The sequence below is a fragment of the Trichosurus vulpecula genome, chromosome 7, assembly GCF_011100635.1.
Source record: "Trichosurus vulpecula isolate mTriVul1 chromosome 7, mTriVul1.pri, whole genome shotgun sequence".
In the NCBI taxonomy this organism is placed as follows: Eukaryota; Metazoa; Chordata; class Mammalia; order Diprotodontia; family Phalangeridae; genus Trichosurus; species Trichosurus vulpecula.
In genome coordinates this window covers 229,340,549-229,358,343 of record NC_050579.1, presented here as the reverse complement: position 1 = coordinate 229,358,343, position 17,795 = coordinate 229,340,549, and the positions used below count along the sequence as shown (strand labels likewise).

Here is a 17,795-nt window from a genome sequence, read left to right as displayed (position 1 = left end):
TCACCGCACTGCTTAAAAGGTAAGCAGAGCAGCAATGGATTCACCAGTGGTATATGGATACACATTTATCTCCCACATTGCGAACCGCAAGCCTAGAAGTCTCAGTACACGTGCATTTTCACAGTATATTTCCAAAGGCCAACTTGAGTGGTTTGTTTAGAGCGCTACGGTACTAACGGTATTGTCAATGAACCCAGTGAAAAGCTGTAGGCACAAGAGATATGGGCGGGCAATCAAAGCTGCCACAAGTCACGTGATGTGGTAAGCCTTGCATCTTCCCAATTTCAACATATATTCACGATTATTCCATGCATCTTAATATTGCACCAAAGGCAGTTTAATAATAAACGATTTTTATGTAATACCAGCAAGATTAAAAAAAGTTTCAATAACCGTTGCACCCCACTTTTTTGCAAAAAAAAAAATCACATAAAATCTGTAACGATTATGCAGTGAAATACGGTACTTTTCCCCCATAGCAACGCCATCCTAATGATTCACTTTTCCCTTCACCCAAACTTTAGTCCCAAATTTTATCCCAGTCCATATTTCCAACCAATCGCCTTGCTAGACATCTCCAACCTGGATGTCCCACCAAGATCTCAAAACCAAACAACATAACAGTAGGACAAGCATTTATCAACACTCTGCACAACGTTGATAGAGACTGAAAGTATCAATAGGACACAACCCCTGCCTTTAAAACCAGTAGTGTTCACTTTCAAAGCCTGCTCCTCCTTCTAAGGTCATTAATTTTGTTAAGAACATCACCATTCTCCAGACACTCAGATTAGAAAACTCATGATCATCTTGAATTTCTTTCTCTCCCTTGTCCCACACATCTTTTCATTTACTTTTTATTATTCTAGGGAGATTGTTGAGATTAGATAAACTGCCTGGTTTTGTTTTTTAGCACTTTAAGGTTCGTGAAGTATTTTATAATTTTTTTTCTAACTAGAGCCTCACAACACTTGTGACAGGTAAATACTAGTAGTATTATTATAATACACATTTTACAGAAGAGAAAACTGAGACTCATACAGGTGAAATTACTTGTCCTAGATCAGAAGCTGGCAAGTGTTGGAGACAGGATTTGGACCCAGGCTTTCATATACCAAGTCTAACACTATGCTTGATACCATTCTTATATCTACCACCCTTATATCTTTTTTTTAAATTATTGTGTTTTGTTTTGACCTTACATTTATAGATTAGTCCTACTTTATGAGAGGTCCATAGTAACCAAGTAAAACAGTTAAGTAAAACTAATAATATAGTGAGCTCATCTGAAAGGGCAAGCAATATTTATTGTACCACTGCTGTCACTGTTGTATGTTTTTTAACTAATAGAAACTTATTTTCTCTCCCTCATACTTCCCACACTATTGGGGACCAAAAAAGAAAAACATATTTGTTATATACATATATAGAATATATACACATATATGATATATACATATCCATAATCAAGCAAAACAAATTCCCTCAGTGGCTGTATGCAAAAATATATGCGTCATTCTGATTTTTAAAAGAAAGAAGTGTTTGTAGAAATGGAACTAGGGGTAGGCAAGTTGGATAGTAACCAAAAACACAATACACAGAAGGGGCACCAGGAATAAATCCTTTTAATATATTTTTAATAAATTTATGCATTTTAATGCCCCCACAAATTTCACTCTCCATAACATAGACATTTATTTAGTGATGTCAGGTCTCACATGGCACAATTTTTAAACCTTGCTTAAGGTAAAAAAATCTTTTGTCCCAGCTCTGCTCTGGGGAGAAGGGAAAGAGATGGTACGGAAAGGAGAAATGTGGGCCTGGAACCCAATTTTATTTACTTATACAACTCCTTCCCTCTGTCAGTTGTAAAGATGTCTTACACGCACCAAAATGTTCAGTATAGGAATATGTTAAGTTCCATATAAATTTTAATAGGCTTTAAGGAAGAGGAAGGAGGACAGAGGAAAGACATACCGTTTTGTTTCTTTGTTTTTGATCCAATGCCCAGTTTTGGTGGGCGTGAGAAAATATGACTTAGAACTCCCAGTATCTTCTTTGTTTTCAACTACCAGGTTGCTAACCAAGGCAGATTAATGGCTAAGTTGGACTTAGATGCCAATGGGGAATTAATTGTCACAGTGGAGAACTGTTAACCACACATTGAAGCACAAATGCTCATAAAACTTCCTCTGGGCTGTCCCCATCTTACACACACACACACACACACACACACACACACACACACATACACACACACACACACAGCTCCCTAGTTGCTAACTCTGGGCAGGCTTCCCAAATGAGATGAGTGTAATTGTCTGGAAAGAGATTGCTAAGATGCAGTCTTGTGGATCTCACCCAGGGGGACCTCCCTAACAGTGCCAACAAGCTGATCATTTATAGAGAAGACTGAAGAAACCCCATTGTGGGAGGGATGGTGGTAGCAAGGGAGAGAGTTCACACTTGGGTAGAAGAAATGGAATTGGCAGATCTGGGTTCCTATACTCTACCTCGCACCCCAAAAGAGCAAAACTTTCCTCTTTTCTCTCTTAGAAAGGCCTCCGTCATCTAAATTTACACCATGGAACTCCCAGTGAGCTGGGATCTATGCTTCTCCATATAGCTCTCTTATGGACTTTGCCTCCTCTTTAAGAGCATTCAATTGTTAATGGCCCACATGAAGAAAGGGAAGCAGATGTGTGGATAATCCCAAAGAGAAAAATAGCCCCAAAGTCATTCATATTTTTCATTAGTGAGAGACATAAGAGGGAGGCAGTGTGGCATGTTGGGAACAACATTGAATTTGGAGACAGAAAATCCATATTAAAATCCTGACTCCATCATGTATTACCTATATGACCTTGGGAGAGCATTCAGCCCTCTGGGCCTCAGTTTTCCTATCTGCAAAGTTAGAGAATTAGATTAGGTTCTCCAAAGTCCTTTCCAGCTCTAAAATCCTATGATACTACAAACTTGTGATTGGTTGTACCATTTCAAATTGAGAAGAAAAATCATCAAAACATTTGTTTCATGGCAATTTCAACTTTATTGACTAGTCAATACTCTTCAAAACAATTCAACTTATCATGTTGCCTTTCAGCTTATTACTTATCTATAATCCCTCCTTGGCAACAGATGCTCTGTCTTTCCATACTCTCTCCCTTACATTCATCCAACAAATGATGGTCAAAATGGTGGTCAGAAAAAGCAATACAAGGACACTCTCAAGGTCTCTCTTAAGAACTTTGGAATTGATTGTGTAACATGGAAGACACTGGCATAGGACCACCCGTCATGGTGTGCCCTCCTCAGAGAAGGTATTGTGCTCTATAAGCAAAGCAGAATCAAAGTAGCTCAAAAGAAACATAAGATGCACAAATTTAGAGAATCCACCCCAAATATTCACATGGACTATCTGTGCCCAACCTGTGGTAGAACATTCTAAGCTCATATTGGTTTGATCAGCCATAGTCAGACACACTGTAACTTGACTCTAGCATAGTGAAGTCATTCTGGTCCTCTTCAAGAACAAAGGACAGCAACCAACCAAACCAACCAACCAACCAACCATCCAACAAATATTTATGAAGCCCCTATTGTGCACAAGGCAATTTGATACAACTAGTATTTACCAATTGTGCTAAGCACTAAGGATACAAAGACAAAATCCCAAATCATTCCTGCCCTCAAGGAGCTTCCATTCTACAATGGCTCCCTATTGCTTTTAGTACAAACCACAAACTTCTCTGCTTGGCAATTAAAGCCCTTCATAATTTCATTCCACCTTATCAATTAAAGCCCTTCATAATTTCATTCCACTTTATCATTCTAAGCTGATTACATATTCATTACTTCTCAAATAATCCATGTTCCAGCAAAAAATGGCCTCCATGTTGCTCCCTGTAGATTTCATTCTATCTTTTATGTCCACGTTTTTGTATAGGCTATGCCTGGAATCATCTCCCTCTACACCTTTCTCCCTTAGAATCCTTAACTTCTTTCAAGGATCAGCAGAAGTATCACCTCCTATAAGAGGTATTTCTTCAATCCTCTAGTTGTTAGTGTACCCTCTCTCTCCAAAATTACTTATTTAGTTTTAAATATAGCTTGTACTTACTTGTAAATATGCATGTTGTCACCCTACTCCAGTAGAATAACCACAGAATAATAGATTTAGAACTGAAGGGGACTTCAGAGGTTATCTGTTATTTTTTTCTTTTTGTTTGTTTGCTTTTTGAAACTAGGCCTCCTTATTTGCCCAGGCTAGAAGTCCAGTAACCACTCGCTGCCCAATCCCATTCTGAATCATCACAGAAATTTGGAACTACTCCATGGACCAGTTTGTCCCTCCTTAGACACTGTTGCCCCCTCTGCTCCAAGAGGCTCACCATATTGGTGCTTTTTGTGGTCGTTCATCCTTCATTTTTGAAGAGGACCAATGACATCATGCTTTCCTCCAGTCATTGAAATCCAGTGTGGATACGTAATCAGCTTTAGCCATGGTGCAGCTCAGCACTCTTAATGCTCAAGTGATCCACCAGCCTCAGCCTTTCCCAGTAACAGGGATTACAAGCATGGGCCACCATGTCAGAACCAGCCTTCTCATTTTACAGGTATAGAAATTGAGGCCCAGAGAGACTAGGTGACTTACTTGTCCAGTGTCACAGAGGCAGTAAGTGGCAAAGACAGAATTTGAATCAAGGTCCTCTGATTCCAAGTTCATTGTTCTTTCCGCTGCACTACACTTGCCTCTCTAATGAAAGCACCTTCAAGGCAGGAATAGTTCATTTTTGTCTTTGAATCCTCAGCACTTCTCAGTGCCTGGCATGTAGTAGGTACTTAATAAATGTATATTGTATTAAATGTATATCATATAATAATAAATAAGTAAATACAATAGAAATATAATAAATACAATACAGACACAATAAAATATGAGATACAGAATAAACACAAAGTAATTGACCCTGGGTAAGTCACTTCACCCTGTTTGCCTCAGTTTCCTGATCTGTAAAATGTGCTGGAGAAGGAAATGACTAGCCATTCCAGTATCTTTGCTGAGAACACCCCAAAGGGGGTCACAAAAAATCAGATACAACCAGTCAACTAAACAACGATAACAAAAATTTTGTTGTCGGAGGAGCACTAAGAACTGGGGGTGTCAGAAAACATCCCAAGTAGGAGTTGGTAACTGACATAAACCTTGAAAGGAGGTAAGAATGCCAAGATGTGGAAATGTGAAGGGAGAACATTTCAGGCATGGGGCACAGACATTGCAAAAGTACAGAGGCAAGAGATGAAATGCTATGCACAACTATGCCAGTTTGACTGGAACATAGAGTGTGTGAATAGGACTAAAATCAAGTCAGTCTAGAAAGATACACTGAACATACTGTAGCTTTAAATATCAAATAGAGAAGGGTATATTTTATTCTTTAGGCAACAGAGAGTCACTCAGGCTGCAAGAGAAAGGAATTAACGTGGTCAAACTCATGCTTCCAAATATCAGTTTGGCAGCTGTGTGGAGGATAGAATGGAGAAGAGAGAGACTGGAAGCAGGGATAATTATTATTAATAATTATAAGAGTAACTTTAACTATATCCCATGCAATAGTCCAAGCAAGAGGTGATGAGGGGATGAAGTCCGGGGGTATCTATGTGAATAGCAGGAAGGGGATGTCCATAAGAAGTTCTGTAGAGGTGAAATTGGCAAGACTCGGAAACTGATTGAAGGTGACAGATGAGGAAGAGGAAAAAGTAGAGGGTGATACAGAGGTTGTGATCTGGGTGACTGAAAGGATGTCCAGAACAGAAATACGAAAGGTATGTATACTGGTGAGTTTCAAGGGTACAGGATCCTGGGAGGCAAAATGGATTCCATTTTGGACAAATAGAATTTGGGTTGCCCACGTGAAATCAAAACAGAGATTTACAGAAGTTGGTAGTGCAGGACTGAAGCTCAAAAGAGAAATGAGGGCTGGATATGTAAATTTGGGAGGTATCTGCACTGAAGTGATGATCAAAACCATGAGTCCTGATGAGATCACCAAAAACTAGAGTGTAGGAAGAGAAGAGGACATAGGGCAGACTAAGGTGTCAGGGGCAAGACACAGATGACACTGGGGGATATAAAGGCAAAAATAAAACAGACCCTTTCTCCATTCTACTGGGGAGAGTTTTCCATTTATTTTTTCAGATTCCATGTTAATCTAACTACCTCTCTCAGAATGATGCCTCCCAGAGTAGGAAAGGTTGACAGCAAAAGGTATTGGATGATGGTCCTAACACATAGCTGGTAGGCCACAACCGTCTACTTCTGGATGACCTTAAAAAATGATGATTAACTTAAGGCTTCCATTTCTTGGCTGAATCACACTGAAGACTTGATTGTCTTAATCCTATTTAAATGTCTTTAAATGCATATACTGTGCAAAGATATAGCAAAAAAGGCCAGGGAAAGAACAAACTCAATTAAAGGCAAAAGATTGGAATTAGTACCTATTCTCACAACAGGCATGGAGAAGAGACCAATTTTTTAAGCAACAAAAAGAATGATCAGGAGCAGAGGAAAATAAAATCCATTCAAAGGGAATAAGAATTACATCATTGATCATGGATTATATAGATTTAGAGCTGCAAGGTATCTTACTGGTCTTCTAGTCCAGCTTCCTCATTTTACAGATGAGGAAAATAAGGCACAGAAAGGTCAAGTGACTCAACCAGGGGTCACACAGTTAGTAAAAGTCTGAGCAGATTTAAAAATTCTCTGTTTTAATACAATACTGCTTACCTGGTGCTCCAGAAGGTGGGTTTACTCGGTAAACAATGGGTGTCTGTGTCTTGGAAAACTATGAGGAAACAAAGATTCATGTGAACATTTTCTTCAGATCACAGCTGGAATCTCTAGCTTTTCCCAGTGAAATATTAATTGGTCCAGTTATAAATGGTTAACTTTTCTCAAAATGATTTTCCATCTATGATCTCATTTTATCCAAACAACATCCTGGCCCTGGGGGGTAGGACAAATATTAGTATCTGTCTCTTGGTCAAGGAAAGTGAGACAGAGAAGTAAAGAGCCACACAGCTACTTAGATGGTAGACCCTGGTCTCCTGACTCCCAGCCCCATGATCTTTCCACCAATTTTTACCCACACTTCCATATCAGGGGGCAGAAATCTTTTAGAGACAGCAAGCCAAGTCTTTATGCAGTCACTGATGGGAGTAGGTGGAAGGTGGTCACCACCCAAGCAACCCTCAAAAAAAGCTCTCTGACCTGAGTCCCCAAAAGAAACTCATAGGCAGAGAAATGAGGATATTCTAGAACCAGTGGTATAAAACTCAAATAGAACCAGGAGCCACTAAACTGTACATAAGGATCCTTTTGGGTCTTTGACTTTAAAAAATCATACATTAATGTTGTTTATATTTTATTGTATTTTTATTTGTTTTGTTAAATATTTTCCAATTACATTTTAATCTGGTTTGGCCAAACTCAGGAATATTAAATGGACTGCATTTTTGATACCTCTGATCTAGTCCAACCCTCTCATTTTATAAGTGGGAAAATTATGGACAACATATCAAAATTTATGGGATGCAGACAAAGCAATACTCAGGGGAAATTATTTTTCTCTAAACACTTACATCAGTAAAAGAGAGAAAGAGAAAACCAATGAATTGGCCATGTAACTAAAAAAAAAGAAACTAGAAAAAGAACAAATTTTAAATTACCAATTAAAAAACAAAATGGAAATCGTGAAAATCAAAGGAGAGGTTGATAAAATTGAAAGTAAAAGAAACCAAAGAAGTGATAAATAAAACAAAAAAGTGTTTTCATGAAAAAAATAAAATAAACTATTGGTTAATTTGATTTCAAAAAAAAGAAAGAAGAAAAGCAAATTATCAGTATCAACAATGAAAAGTAAGAATGTTCTACCAATGCAAATGAAATTAAAACAATTATTAGGACTATTTTGCCCATTATATGCCAATAAAACTGACATTCTAAGCGAAATGGATGAATATTTGCCAGAATATCAATTGCCCAGATTGACAGAAGAGGAAATAGAATACCTAAATAACTCTATCTTAGAAAAAGAAATTGAGTAATCCACAAATGAGCTTCCTATGAAAAAATTTCCAGGACCAAATGGATTTACAAGTGAATTCTACCCAACATTTAAAGAACAATTTATTCCAATACTATATAAAGTATTTGAAAAAATGAGTAAAGAAGGAATCCTACCAAATTCCTCCTATGATACAAATATTATTTTGATACCTAAATCAGGGAGAGCAAAAACAGAGAAAGAAAACTATAGACCAATTTTCCTAATAAATACTGATGCAAAAATGTTAAATAAAATACTAGCAAGGAGACCACAGCAATATATCACAAAGCTAATACAATATGATTACATGGGATTTATACCAGGAATTTAGGACTGGTTCAATATTAGAAAAACTATTAGCATAACTGACCATATCAATAACAAAAACAACAAAAATCATATGATTCTAGCAATAGATGCAGAAAAAGATTTTTGACAAAATACAACACCCATTCCTATTTTTAAAAAAATTGGAATACATAGGAGACAACGGAGCTTTTCTTTACCCTCTTTCCTTTTTTTTTTAGATCGATAACCTAGTTAGTAGGTGATCAAAAACGAGGAAGGAAGGAAGGAAGGAAGGAAGGAAGGAAGGAAGGAAGGAAGAAAGGAAGGAAGGAAGGAAGGAAAAAAGAATTTATTAAGGGCCTACTGTGTGCCTACTCTGTAAAGGCACTGTGCTAAGCACTTTACAAATATTATGTCTTTGATCCTCACAACAACCCTGCTATTCTTATTCCCATTTTACAATAGAGGAAACTGAAGCAAAAAGAGTTTACCTTGCCCAGGGTCACACAGCTAGTAAATGTCTGAGGCCAAATTTTAATTCAGGTCTTCTTGACTCCAGGCCTACATTCCAGCCAGTTTCAATTAATAAGCATCACAGAACAAGAATTCCTGCTCATTAAACAAATCTTAAAAGAAAAGACTACTCCCTCTGTCTCTGTCTCTCTCTCTCTCTCTCTCTCTCTCTCTCTCTCTTTCCATCTCTCTCTCTGTCTCTATCTCTCTGTCTCTCTCTGTCTCTGTGTGTGTGTCTCTGTCTCTGTCTCTCTGTCTCTGTCTCTCTCTGTCTCTCTAGCATGTCAATACTCTTTGAGTGTCTCCCAGACTTCTATAGAGGTGGGTAGAGGCTTTTTCTCCCTTTCTCCCCACCACTGTTGTGGTTGTTTATGCACAGTAGGCAGAGCAGATGCTTATCTTGGTGACCCTCACGTTGACTCTCCATACCCTGACTGCCTCTTCTGCTTCCTGTTTCTTTTCTTTAGAACCAATAATCCTGAGATAATGTGCCTAGCCTTTTCGTCAACCTTATAAGTTTTGTGAGATTGAGAGCTCCTGAATTTGGGTTCTGACTGGTAGGAGGGGATGTTTCCTGTTACTGCAATGATCCTTGAAGGAGATGACCATTCACAAGAGGATAAGCCATGCACATCTGACATGCAAAAAAAAAAAAAAAAAAACTATAGACCTTGAACAAGTTTGCTCAGTTGGCGCAGATTGCTGGAATGTGTCAGTTTAGTAACCCTATAAAATATTTTGTCTTTTAATTTTTAAGTATAAGTCTCCGGGACAGAATAACAGGAATGATGAATTATTATCATGCTTTATTTATCATTGCATACTTAAGATTCTTTAGTATTTGAAGCATTGCTTTTATAGTGAAAGAAAAAAGTAATCTGTCCCACACTTGATCTATTTTGAGTACCTTTCAAGAAAGGAACCTATTAATTCCTCTTGGGTCCGCTTGAGACATGAGCCATGTCTATTTTAGAGATTTTTTCCCCCAGGGTTTGACTCTGGTATGGTGGTGTAATAAACTAGAGAAGAGGAGAAAAAGCCTGACTCTTTGCATATCACCAGAACTGAATCTAATCCGCATGAGCCCACAGGCAGTGATCCTTAGTAGGAGGAGGTCACTTGCACCAATGAGTTTCACAAAAAGATTAGGAACTGAGGCCCAGAAAGATTGTGACTTTCTCAAGGTCACCCAGATAGTAAATCAGAGAGGCCAGATTTGAATTTGGGTCTTGGGACTACGTGTTTAGTGTTTTTTCCACCATACCATGCTTCTTACTGTTTCTTCCCAAATTGCCTGATTACTAGGAAGAAAGGAAACAACCATTTATTAAGCACCTTCTATGTGGCAGCCACTCTGTTCTGTGCTTTACAAATATCTCATTTGATCCTAACAACAACCCTGGGAAGTACGTGCTATTATTATCATCATTTTACAGATAGGGAAATGGAGGCAAACATAGGTTAAGTGACTTGACTGAGGTCACACAGCTAGTATATGTCTAAGGCCAGATTTGAACTTTAATTTGAACTTTATTCTTTGTAACTCCTGGCCCTGCACTCTCTCCGCTGCATCACCTACCTACCTCTAGCTGGACCACTTCTCTGTCCCATAAAACGCTGAGATCTCTTCCTCCTCCACATGTATTTGCTAAATTCTTTAATTTGTGAAAGAAACTCCAGCACTGCTGTTTACCTTGGTCTGCTTCCGCCACGTTGGGAGTCTACCTTCCCAGAAAGAATTTCAGCAAAGAACTGTGTGTTGTTAATCAATACCTCCAATCAGTCATCAAGAATTGACAGGCACCATAACAAAGGAGAAAGCTACTGGGCAAATATTGATCCAGACAGTACCTACTCACTGGAAAGACTGTTCTCCTTTTTAATGGAAAAGCCAGATAATTTGTACCTGATGGATAATGTTAGCATTCAGGGAGGTCAAAAGAAGAATGATCTGACCTCACTATTTCAGAATTGGTTCTGATCTCACCATAGTTAAAGTGTAAATGCATTTATTCTTCCTCTTTCCCTTCTCTTTCCCACATACACATACATTCTCAACCTTTCCTTTCTCTACATCTCTAGCCTCCTGTTGTGAGCACAGCCTGGGGAAGAAAGTTTGGTTAATTCTATAACAGCCCAAGAGAAATTAGCCAGTTATTGGTGACATATATGCATAATAAAGGCAGGAATGCAAAAAAGAAGGCTGATTGCTTTTTCTTTACCTTTTTGTTCCTGTCCCTAATTTAATGTACGTGCTAATTAGTCACCATCATGAGAGAATAAGGGTATCATAGTCCTAGCCCCTCTAGAACTTTTTTTTTTTTTTTTTTTGCCGGGAGAGTACCAAAAATGGGTTTTAGAGATACATTGACAATCAGGGATTCAATGAGATGTAAGAGAATTTTCCAACCCCAAGTCAAATAGTTGTCTGGAGCCAGAGACTGTAAGTCTATACTAGAAAAAAAAATGATTAAAGGAAACTAAAGAATCATCTTGATCTTATCCTGGGAGCTTCAGCTGTACTGCATATTTAGGATTGTCGGCTGGAGTACAGTGTTCGCAAGCTTCCTCCTGACAAGTGCAGACCAAGAACTTTAAACCTTTTTTTTTTTTATCTCAGTAGCATCATGAAGTGGAACAATGTTGAAATCCTAGTTCACAGATAAGGAAACTGAAGCATGGCATCAGAAAAATCCTAACGTAGTTTGATAACGTTTATGTTTATATTACTAAGTGTATGTATAAATTTCTATATTTATAAAAATACAAAATTTTATTTGATCCACTCAGCACTGTGAGGCTGTAATTCTCATTCCAAGTCAAGCATTCTTTCCACCATTTCATGATTGCTTTTCTACAGATTCAACATAATTTAAGAAAATTTAGGAAAAGGAATTATATCTTACTCCTCTGTGTATGTCTTTTCTTTCCCTCCAGCCACCAAATCCCACCCCCTGACTCAACAACAAGCACAGTGCCTTATGTGAAAAAGGCACTGCATATGTATTTATGAACTTAATCATTAAATTATAAGTGAGAGTCTAATGATAGCACAATTTTCAAAGGGCTAGTGGGGAAAAAAAGGAGTGGATTGGAAGTCAAAAGACTCTGATTCGTAACTGTGGACAAATCACTTCACCCGTCTAGGCTTCAAATTTCTCCTTTGGAAAAAGAAGTGATTGTACTAGATTAGTAGTTTTCAATCTTTTTGGTCTTATAACTTGTTTACACTCTTTAAAATTCTTGAGGGACTCCCCCCTGCACCTCACTAAGGATCTTTTAAGTGGGCTATATCTATCAATATTTACTGTATTAGAAGTTAAAATGTCTTCATATTATTATGAAAATAGTTTTGACCTTGCAGACCCCCTGAAACGGTGTCAGGGAGGCCACATTTGGAAAACTACTAAACTATATTTATCCCTTTCACATTGCAGGGGTTTGGGGTTAGGGGCACAGTACCCCTAAGATCTGGAAAATCCCCATTAAATTTTTGAGAGCCCCTTTCATACCAGAGAAGAAGTCTGATTTTTTCTTTTTATTTTATGGGGTGTTTACAGTACCTTATTGTAAAACTTGGATAAAGCATTTGTTCATAGGCTCTGTGTCACCTGCTGGCCTTCACATGTCATCTGTGGCTTCTGCAAAACTCCCCCCAAATTCCCATTTAATTTCTTATGCCATCCATCAATGTATCGAAACCTCGATGGACAAAGTTGTGATGCGAAAGAGATGACTGTAGATGGTCTCTAAGGTCCCTTACAGCTCTAAATTCTATAGGCCCATGGGCTATACTCTACAAATGAATGGAGACCCATAGGGGTTAAGAGATTAGCCTCGGGTCATTCAGCTAATAAGTAATCCACTTCTTGTGCAGCCAAGTTCACCTCCTTTTCACTAAACTGATGCATGTGCAGATAGTAGGCAAAACCAGTGATGGAAGCAATCTGGTATTTTAATCTGTATTTTATTTAGGAATCATTTATTCATTGTGAGGAAATATTTAATGAGTGCCAACTAAGACTTACACTAAGTGTTGTGTAGAGACAAAAACGAAACAAGGATCTGAGGCTTACCCCTGTCAGCCACCGCCAGAACAAACAGGGAGAACAACGTCTAGGATCTTTCTTCCCCCATAACTTCTCCAGGGGGATGGGAAGGGGATGGTGTAGGTCAGCCCAGCATTCAGTGGCACTCACAGCTAAACCTCCAAAAAAATCTCACTTGTGATTCTCTCCTTGTTGATGCAATAAAAAATTGTACATTTCTGACAGATACAGGCCCCTGCTCCCCCACCAAGCCAGAAACATGGCAAGTAAAAAATTAATGAGCTTCCAAATCAACTTCCCTCATGCTGATCGGCTGTGTTGAAGTAAGGTCAGGGGCAGACAAGCTTAGGGGGAGGCAAAGCAGCAGATGAGACTGATAAAGCCACCACCACCAACTGATAGATAAACCTTCTGTGAGTTGTTCAAACTTGTCAGTGCCTGCAGCGGGCTTTTTGGAGCCGACTGGAGAGATGAAATTAATTTTTAATACTCATGGCTCCCCCAGTCCCAGTCCCAAAACAAAGAGACACACTGTGTTTTATTTAGCTTAGAATGCCTCTCATTAACTACATCCCCTGGTGATTTTTCATCAACTTTCTAAGCTAGTTGAACCAATGCAAGACTTGTTTACTTTAATGTGCAGTTTTAAGAGGTTTGGGTCCACTGTCTCCTATTCAATCATTGTATAAGCTGGTAAGAGCCTGATTACAGAGACAGGAGGACTCCAAAGACAAAGCTATTTAAGCTAAGGACCATCTTCTGTCATCTCCAGAATTGTGCATCCAATAGACAAGCAAAATAGTGAGAGTGTGGCCATAAAGGGAGAAAACATGACAAGCATTTTCATCCTTCTACTGTGTACAGGTTGGGGCAAGAGTGAAGAGGAAGGAGCCAGATAGTCCTATCAGAAGCAAAGCTCTCAGGCCAAAGAATCGGCTAGGCCCTAACAAACCATCTATATATCAGAAGAAGAAGAAAAGAAAAAGAGGAAGTGAGGAATACCAACAACTTTGAAAAAATATGGTAGGGATGAAACTATAGAGTTGGAGCCTTTATTAAGGCAGATAGCTGGTCTAGTAGAGTGCTGGACTAGAAATCAGTAACATCTGAGTTTAAATCCATCCTCATATACTTACTAGCTGTTATTCTCTAGAAAAGGTCACTAAACTTCTCGGTTCTCAATTTCAATGAGGCAGTTGGATTCAATGGCTTCTAAGGTTCCTTGCTAGCTGTGTGATCCTGGGCAAGTTTAATGTTAATGGAATAGAAGATCTTCCCCACCCATTAATAGGCCTCACCTGGAGCCCATTAAGGGAAGCTTGATTATGGGAGACTTATTTTTAAGAAGGCTCACTCCTTTTGCTAATTTCTAATGAGGCACTGGGTAACAAGAGTTGTGATGCCCTCTGGCTCTGAGAAGTGTACATATACTCTGAGGTTAGCATTTTGCTTTGGGGTTCACTCATCGGAAGAGTGTTTCTGTGATTTAATCAGAGAAGACTCTGGGTAGCCATCCAGGAGTTCCCCAGCTTTGAAAACCCAGATGTTGATGCTTCTCTCTCTGGTAACTATGTATGTATGGCTTTGGTCAGACATTTGGATCTGTCTATTGATCTGTGCTATTTTCTCTGCTTGTAATTTCTGCTTGCAATCTGTGTTTGTATTTTCTCTGAAGTTCAGGGTGCTGACTTTTCCCCTGAGCTAAGTGAAATATAGGTGTATATATACATATATATACATATATATGTATATATATATGTATATACACACATATGTATGTATGTATATACGTATGTATATATATATATATATGCATAATTAAAGTAAGATTGTTGTCTCCTTTAAAGTTGCTTTCCTTTAGAAAAGCAGATCAAAAAACCTGTGCTAGCAGCCATCCTGGGTGTGCCAGTGTGGTTGCTGTTACAGCAAGTCACTCAACCCTGTTTACTTCAGTTTACTCACCTGTAAAATGAAGTGGAGATGAAAATGGCAAACTACTCTAGTATCTTTGCCAAGAAAATCTTGAAAGGGGTCTCAAAGAATTGGACATTACTGAAATGACCAAACAGCAGCAAACGTCCCTACCAGTAATCCTGTGAACCACAAATTGTCAGTGCCTTGCACACAGTATACACCTAATAAATGCTTATTGACTGACAGATTGTCAATTCTATCTTCACAACATCTCTCACATCAATTCGTTTCTCTCCATTCATATAGGATGGTGACTACCATCCTCATTCAGGACCTTATTTATCTCTTGGACCATTGCAAGATATTCCAGTTATTCCCTTTTCCAATCCATCCTCTGCACAACTTCCAAATTAAATTTCCTAAATCACCTTGTCACTCCTCTGCTCAAGACCCTTCAGTGGTTCTCCATCGCCTCTATCATAAAACTTATTACCCTTTTGTTTGGTGTTCAAAATGTTTCAGAGCATGACTGTAGTCTATTTTTCCAAATTTATTTCACACCACAGCACACCACACATACACAGACACACATTCTCTCTACATTTCAGTTAAATGGGCCTATCTGCGGTCATACACTAAGACATCTCCAGTTTCTGCACCTGTGCATAGTCGATTATCCCCTATGTTTGCAGTGATTACTCTCCTCATTTCCAAATCTTGGATGGTGTAACTTCTTTTAAGGTTCAGTTCAAGTGCTATCTCTTACATGTCTTCCTTAAGCTTCCCAGTTATCATCACTTCCCCTTATGCATCACTGAAATTACATTGTACACATATTTTTGACATATTATATATATATATATAAATTTATATAATATACTCCATATAATTCATGTGTTTGTTTATATATTCAGAAAGAGAGAGATGGAGGGGGGAGAGAAAGACAGAGAAAGATGGAGACAGATACAAAGACAAGGAGAGAGAAAGAAGAGAGAGTTGGAAGGAGGAAGAGAGGCAGAAAGAGGAAGGAGCAGGAGGAAAGAGAGAGGGGGAGGGAGAAAGAGATAGTGGAGACAGAGAGAGGAGAGAGACAGAAAGAAAAAGAGAGAAAGAAGATAGAGAGGGACAGAGACAGAGAGAATGGTGGAAAGGGGAGGGATAAAGAAAGAGAGAAAGAGAGGGAGAAACAGAGCGAGGAGACAGAGAAGGAAAAGAAAGAGATGGAGAGAGAGAAATGAAGAGGAGAGGAGAGGACAGGAGAGGAGAAGAGAGGAGAGGAGAGGACAGGAGAGGAGAGGACAGGACAGGACAGGAGAGGAGAGGAGAGGACAGGACAGGACAGGACAGGAGAGGAGAGAAATGATAGAAGAAGGGAAAGCTATGGGCATATAATATGTAATACCATTGCAGCACCACGTAAGGTCTGTGGAAATTCATTTTTGTCACTGTGACTTTGCCCCTATCCTATCTTTGGATAACGCCCCCAGAACAATGAGAGACTAAGTACTTTGCCCAAGATAATACAGGATGTGTCAGAGATAGAACTTGAAATCAGATTCTCAAACTCTAATACCCACTCTCCATGCACCACCCCATGCTGTTTCACGTGTAAAGATATACAAAATAAATAGGAAGTAATTGGAGGAGGAGGATAGAAGCATGTGGGTAGAGTCAAGAAAGCATTAATTAAAAGGTTGCACTGGAGCAGTAGTTTTGTAGGAAATGAGATTCTAAGAGGGAGAGGTGAGAAAGGAATGGATTTTCAAACACAGAACAAACGAACTGGCTATGTTTGATCTGAGGGACCTGACTTGCTAACAACCCCTTTACTTACAAAATGTTAGGGTGACTCAGAAAATCTAAAAGGAAAGAGCCTTTTCGTACACAAGATGACTACCAAAAGAACAATTTATATAACAGGAATAACATCATAGAGACAAATAATGTAAAAATGTAAGACTAATGATGAAGCATATTACCCACCTCCTGACAGAGAACTGGTGGTCTCAAGATACAGAATGAAACATTTTTATGGTCAATGCTGGAATTTGTTTTGCTTTGACTATGGATATTTGTTACATGAGTTTTGGTTTTTTTTCATTTTCTTTCTCCAATGGGCAGGGGAAAGGTGGAGAGATAATAGATTTTTAATTGAAAAAATTAAATTAAAAATTTAAAATAACGAAAAAATATTATATTCTCTTGGCAATAATGTGAGGCCTGGACCCTCTCCCAAAGCACATGTTGTTTACCTTATTCTGTAGAATAAGGTACTATGGACAGCACCCATGGACCAAATCCTTCCATCCAAGAATTTACCTTGAAAGTACGGTTATCCCAGGAACCTTCACTCAGACTGTTCAACACCTGCCCGCCAGAACGAACTTCCAGATAGTACAGGCCTTCCTGTGTCTCCCACTGCAAAGACCTGAAGGTATAAAGACAGCAATGGCTTGCAAGCGAATTACAAAGCAGGTTCTTCTCAGTCAACACTTCAAATGTCATCATCCATTCATGTATCTACATTTTATTTTTCAACTCATTACTCCAATGATTTTAATTAATGGAATTTTGAAAGGTTGTTGTTTTGAATTTTGTTTATCTTTGCCAGCAAGATGATTAGAAATGAAAAGAGATGGTTATAAAACAAAATAAACTTAAAAATCAAATAAATATGTCATCTGTTAGACACAATGCTCAGTGTTTTCTCCTTCATTATCTGTAAACTCCAGAGGTAGATGAAAGCATGTTTCAGAATCATAAACCTTCAGCAGAGCAGAGGAGTTTGTTGCTATGGTGATCCTGCCCCAGTATTTTTTGGCTCTCTCACTACACTGAACTTCAGAGCTGACCTCTATTTACATGATGATTTTCCAAAGGCAGGAAGGACCCAGCTGGGAGTTCAGCTGCAGGAGTA

General features: G+C 38.6%; 1 protein-coding gene across 1 annotated transcript in view; it reads right to left on the bottom strand.

Annotated features, from left to right (window-relative positions):
• The window catches only part of PKHD1 (PKHD1 ciliary IPT domain containing fibrocystin/polyductin), a 638,127-nt gene that overhangs the window by 607,361 nt on the left and 12,971 nt on the right, over positions 1-17,795 (bottom strand). Inside the window, exons 4-5 of the mRNA XM_036768333.1 lie at positions 17,198-17,306; positions 6,794-6,851 (exon numbers count right to left, since the gene is read on the bottom strand). Coding sequence (XP_036624228.1) covers positions 6,794-6,851; positions 17,198-17,306 — 167 coding nt within the window. The remainder of the gene's footprint in view (positions 1-6,793; positions 6,852-17,197; positions 17,307-17,795) is intronic.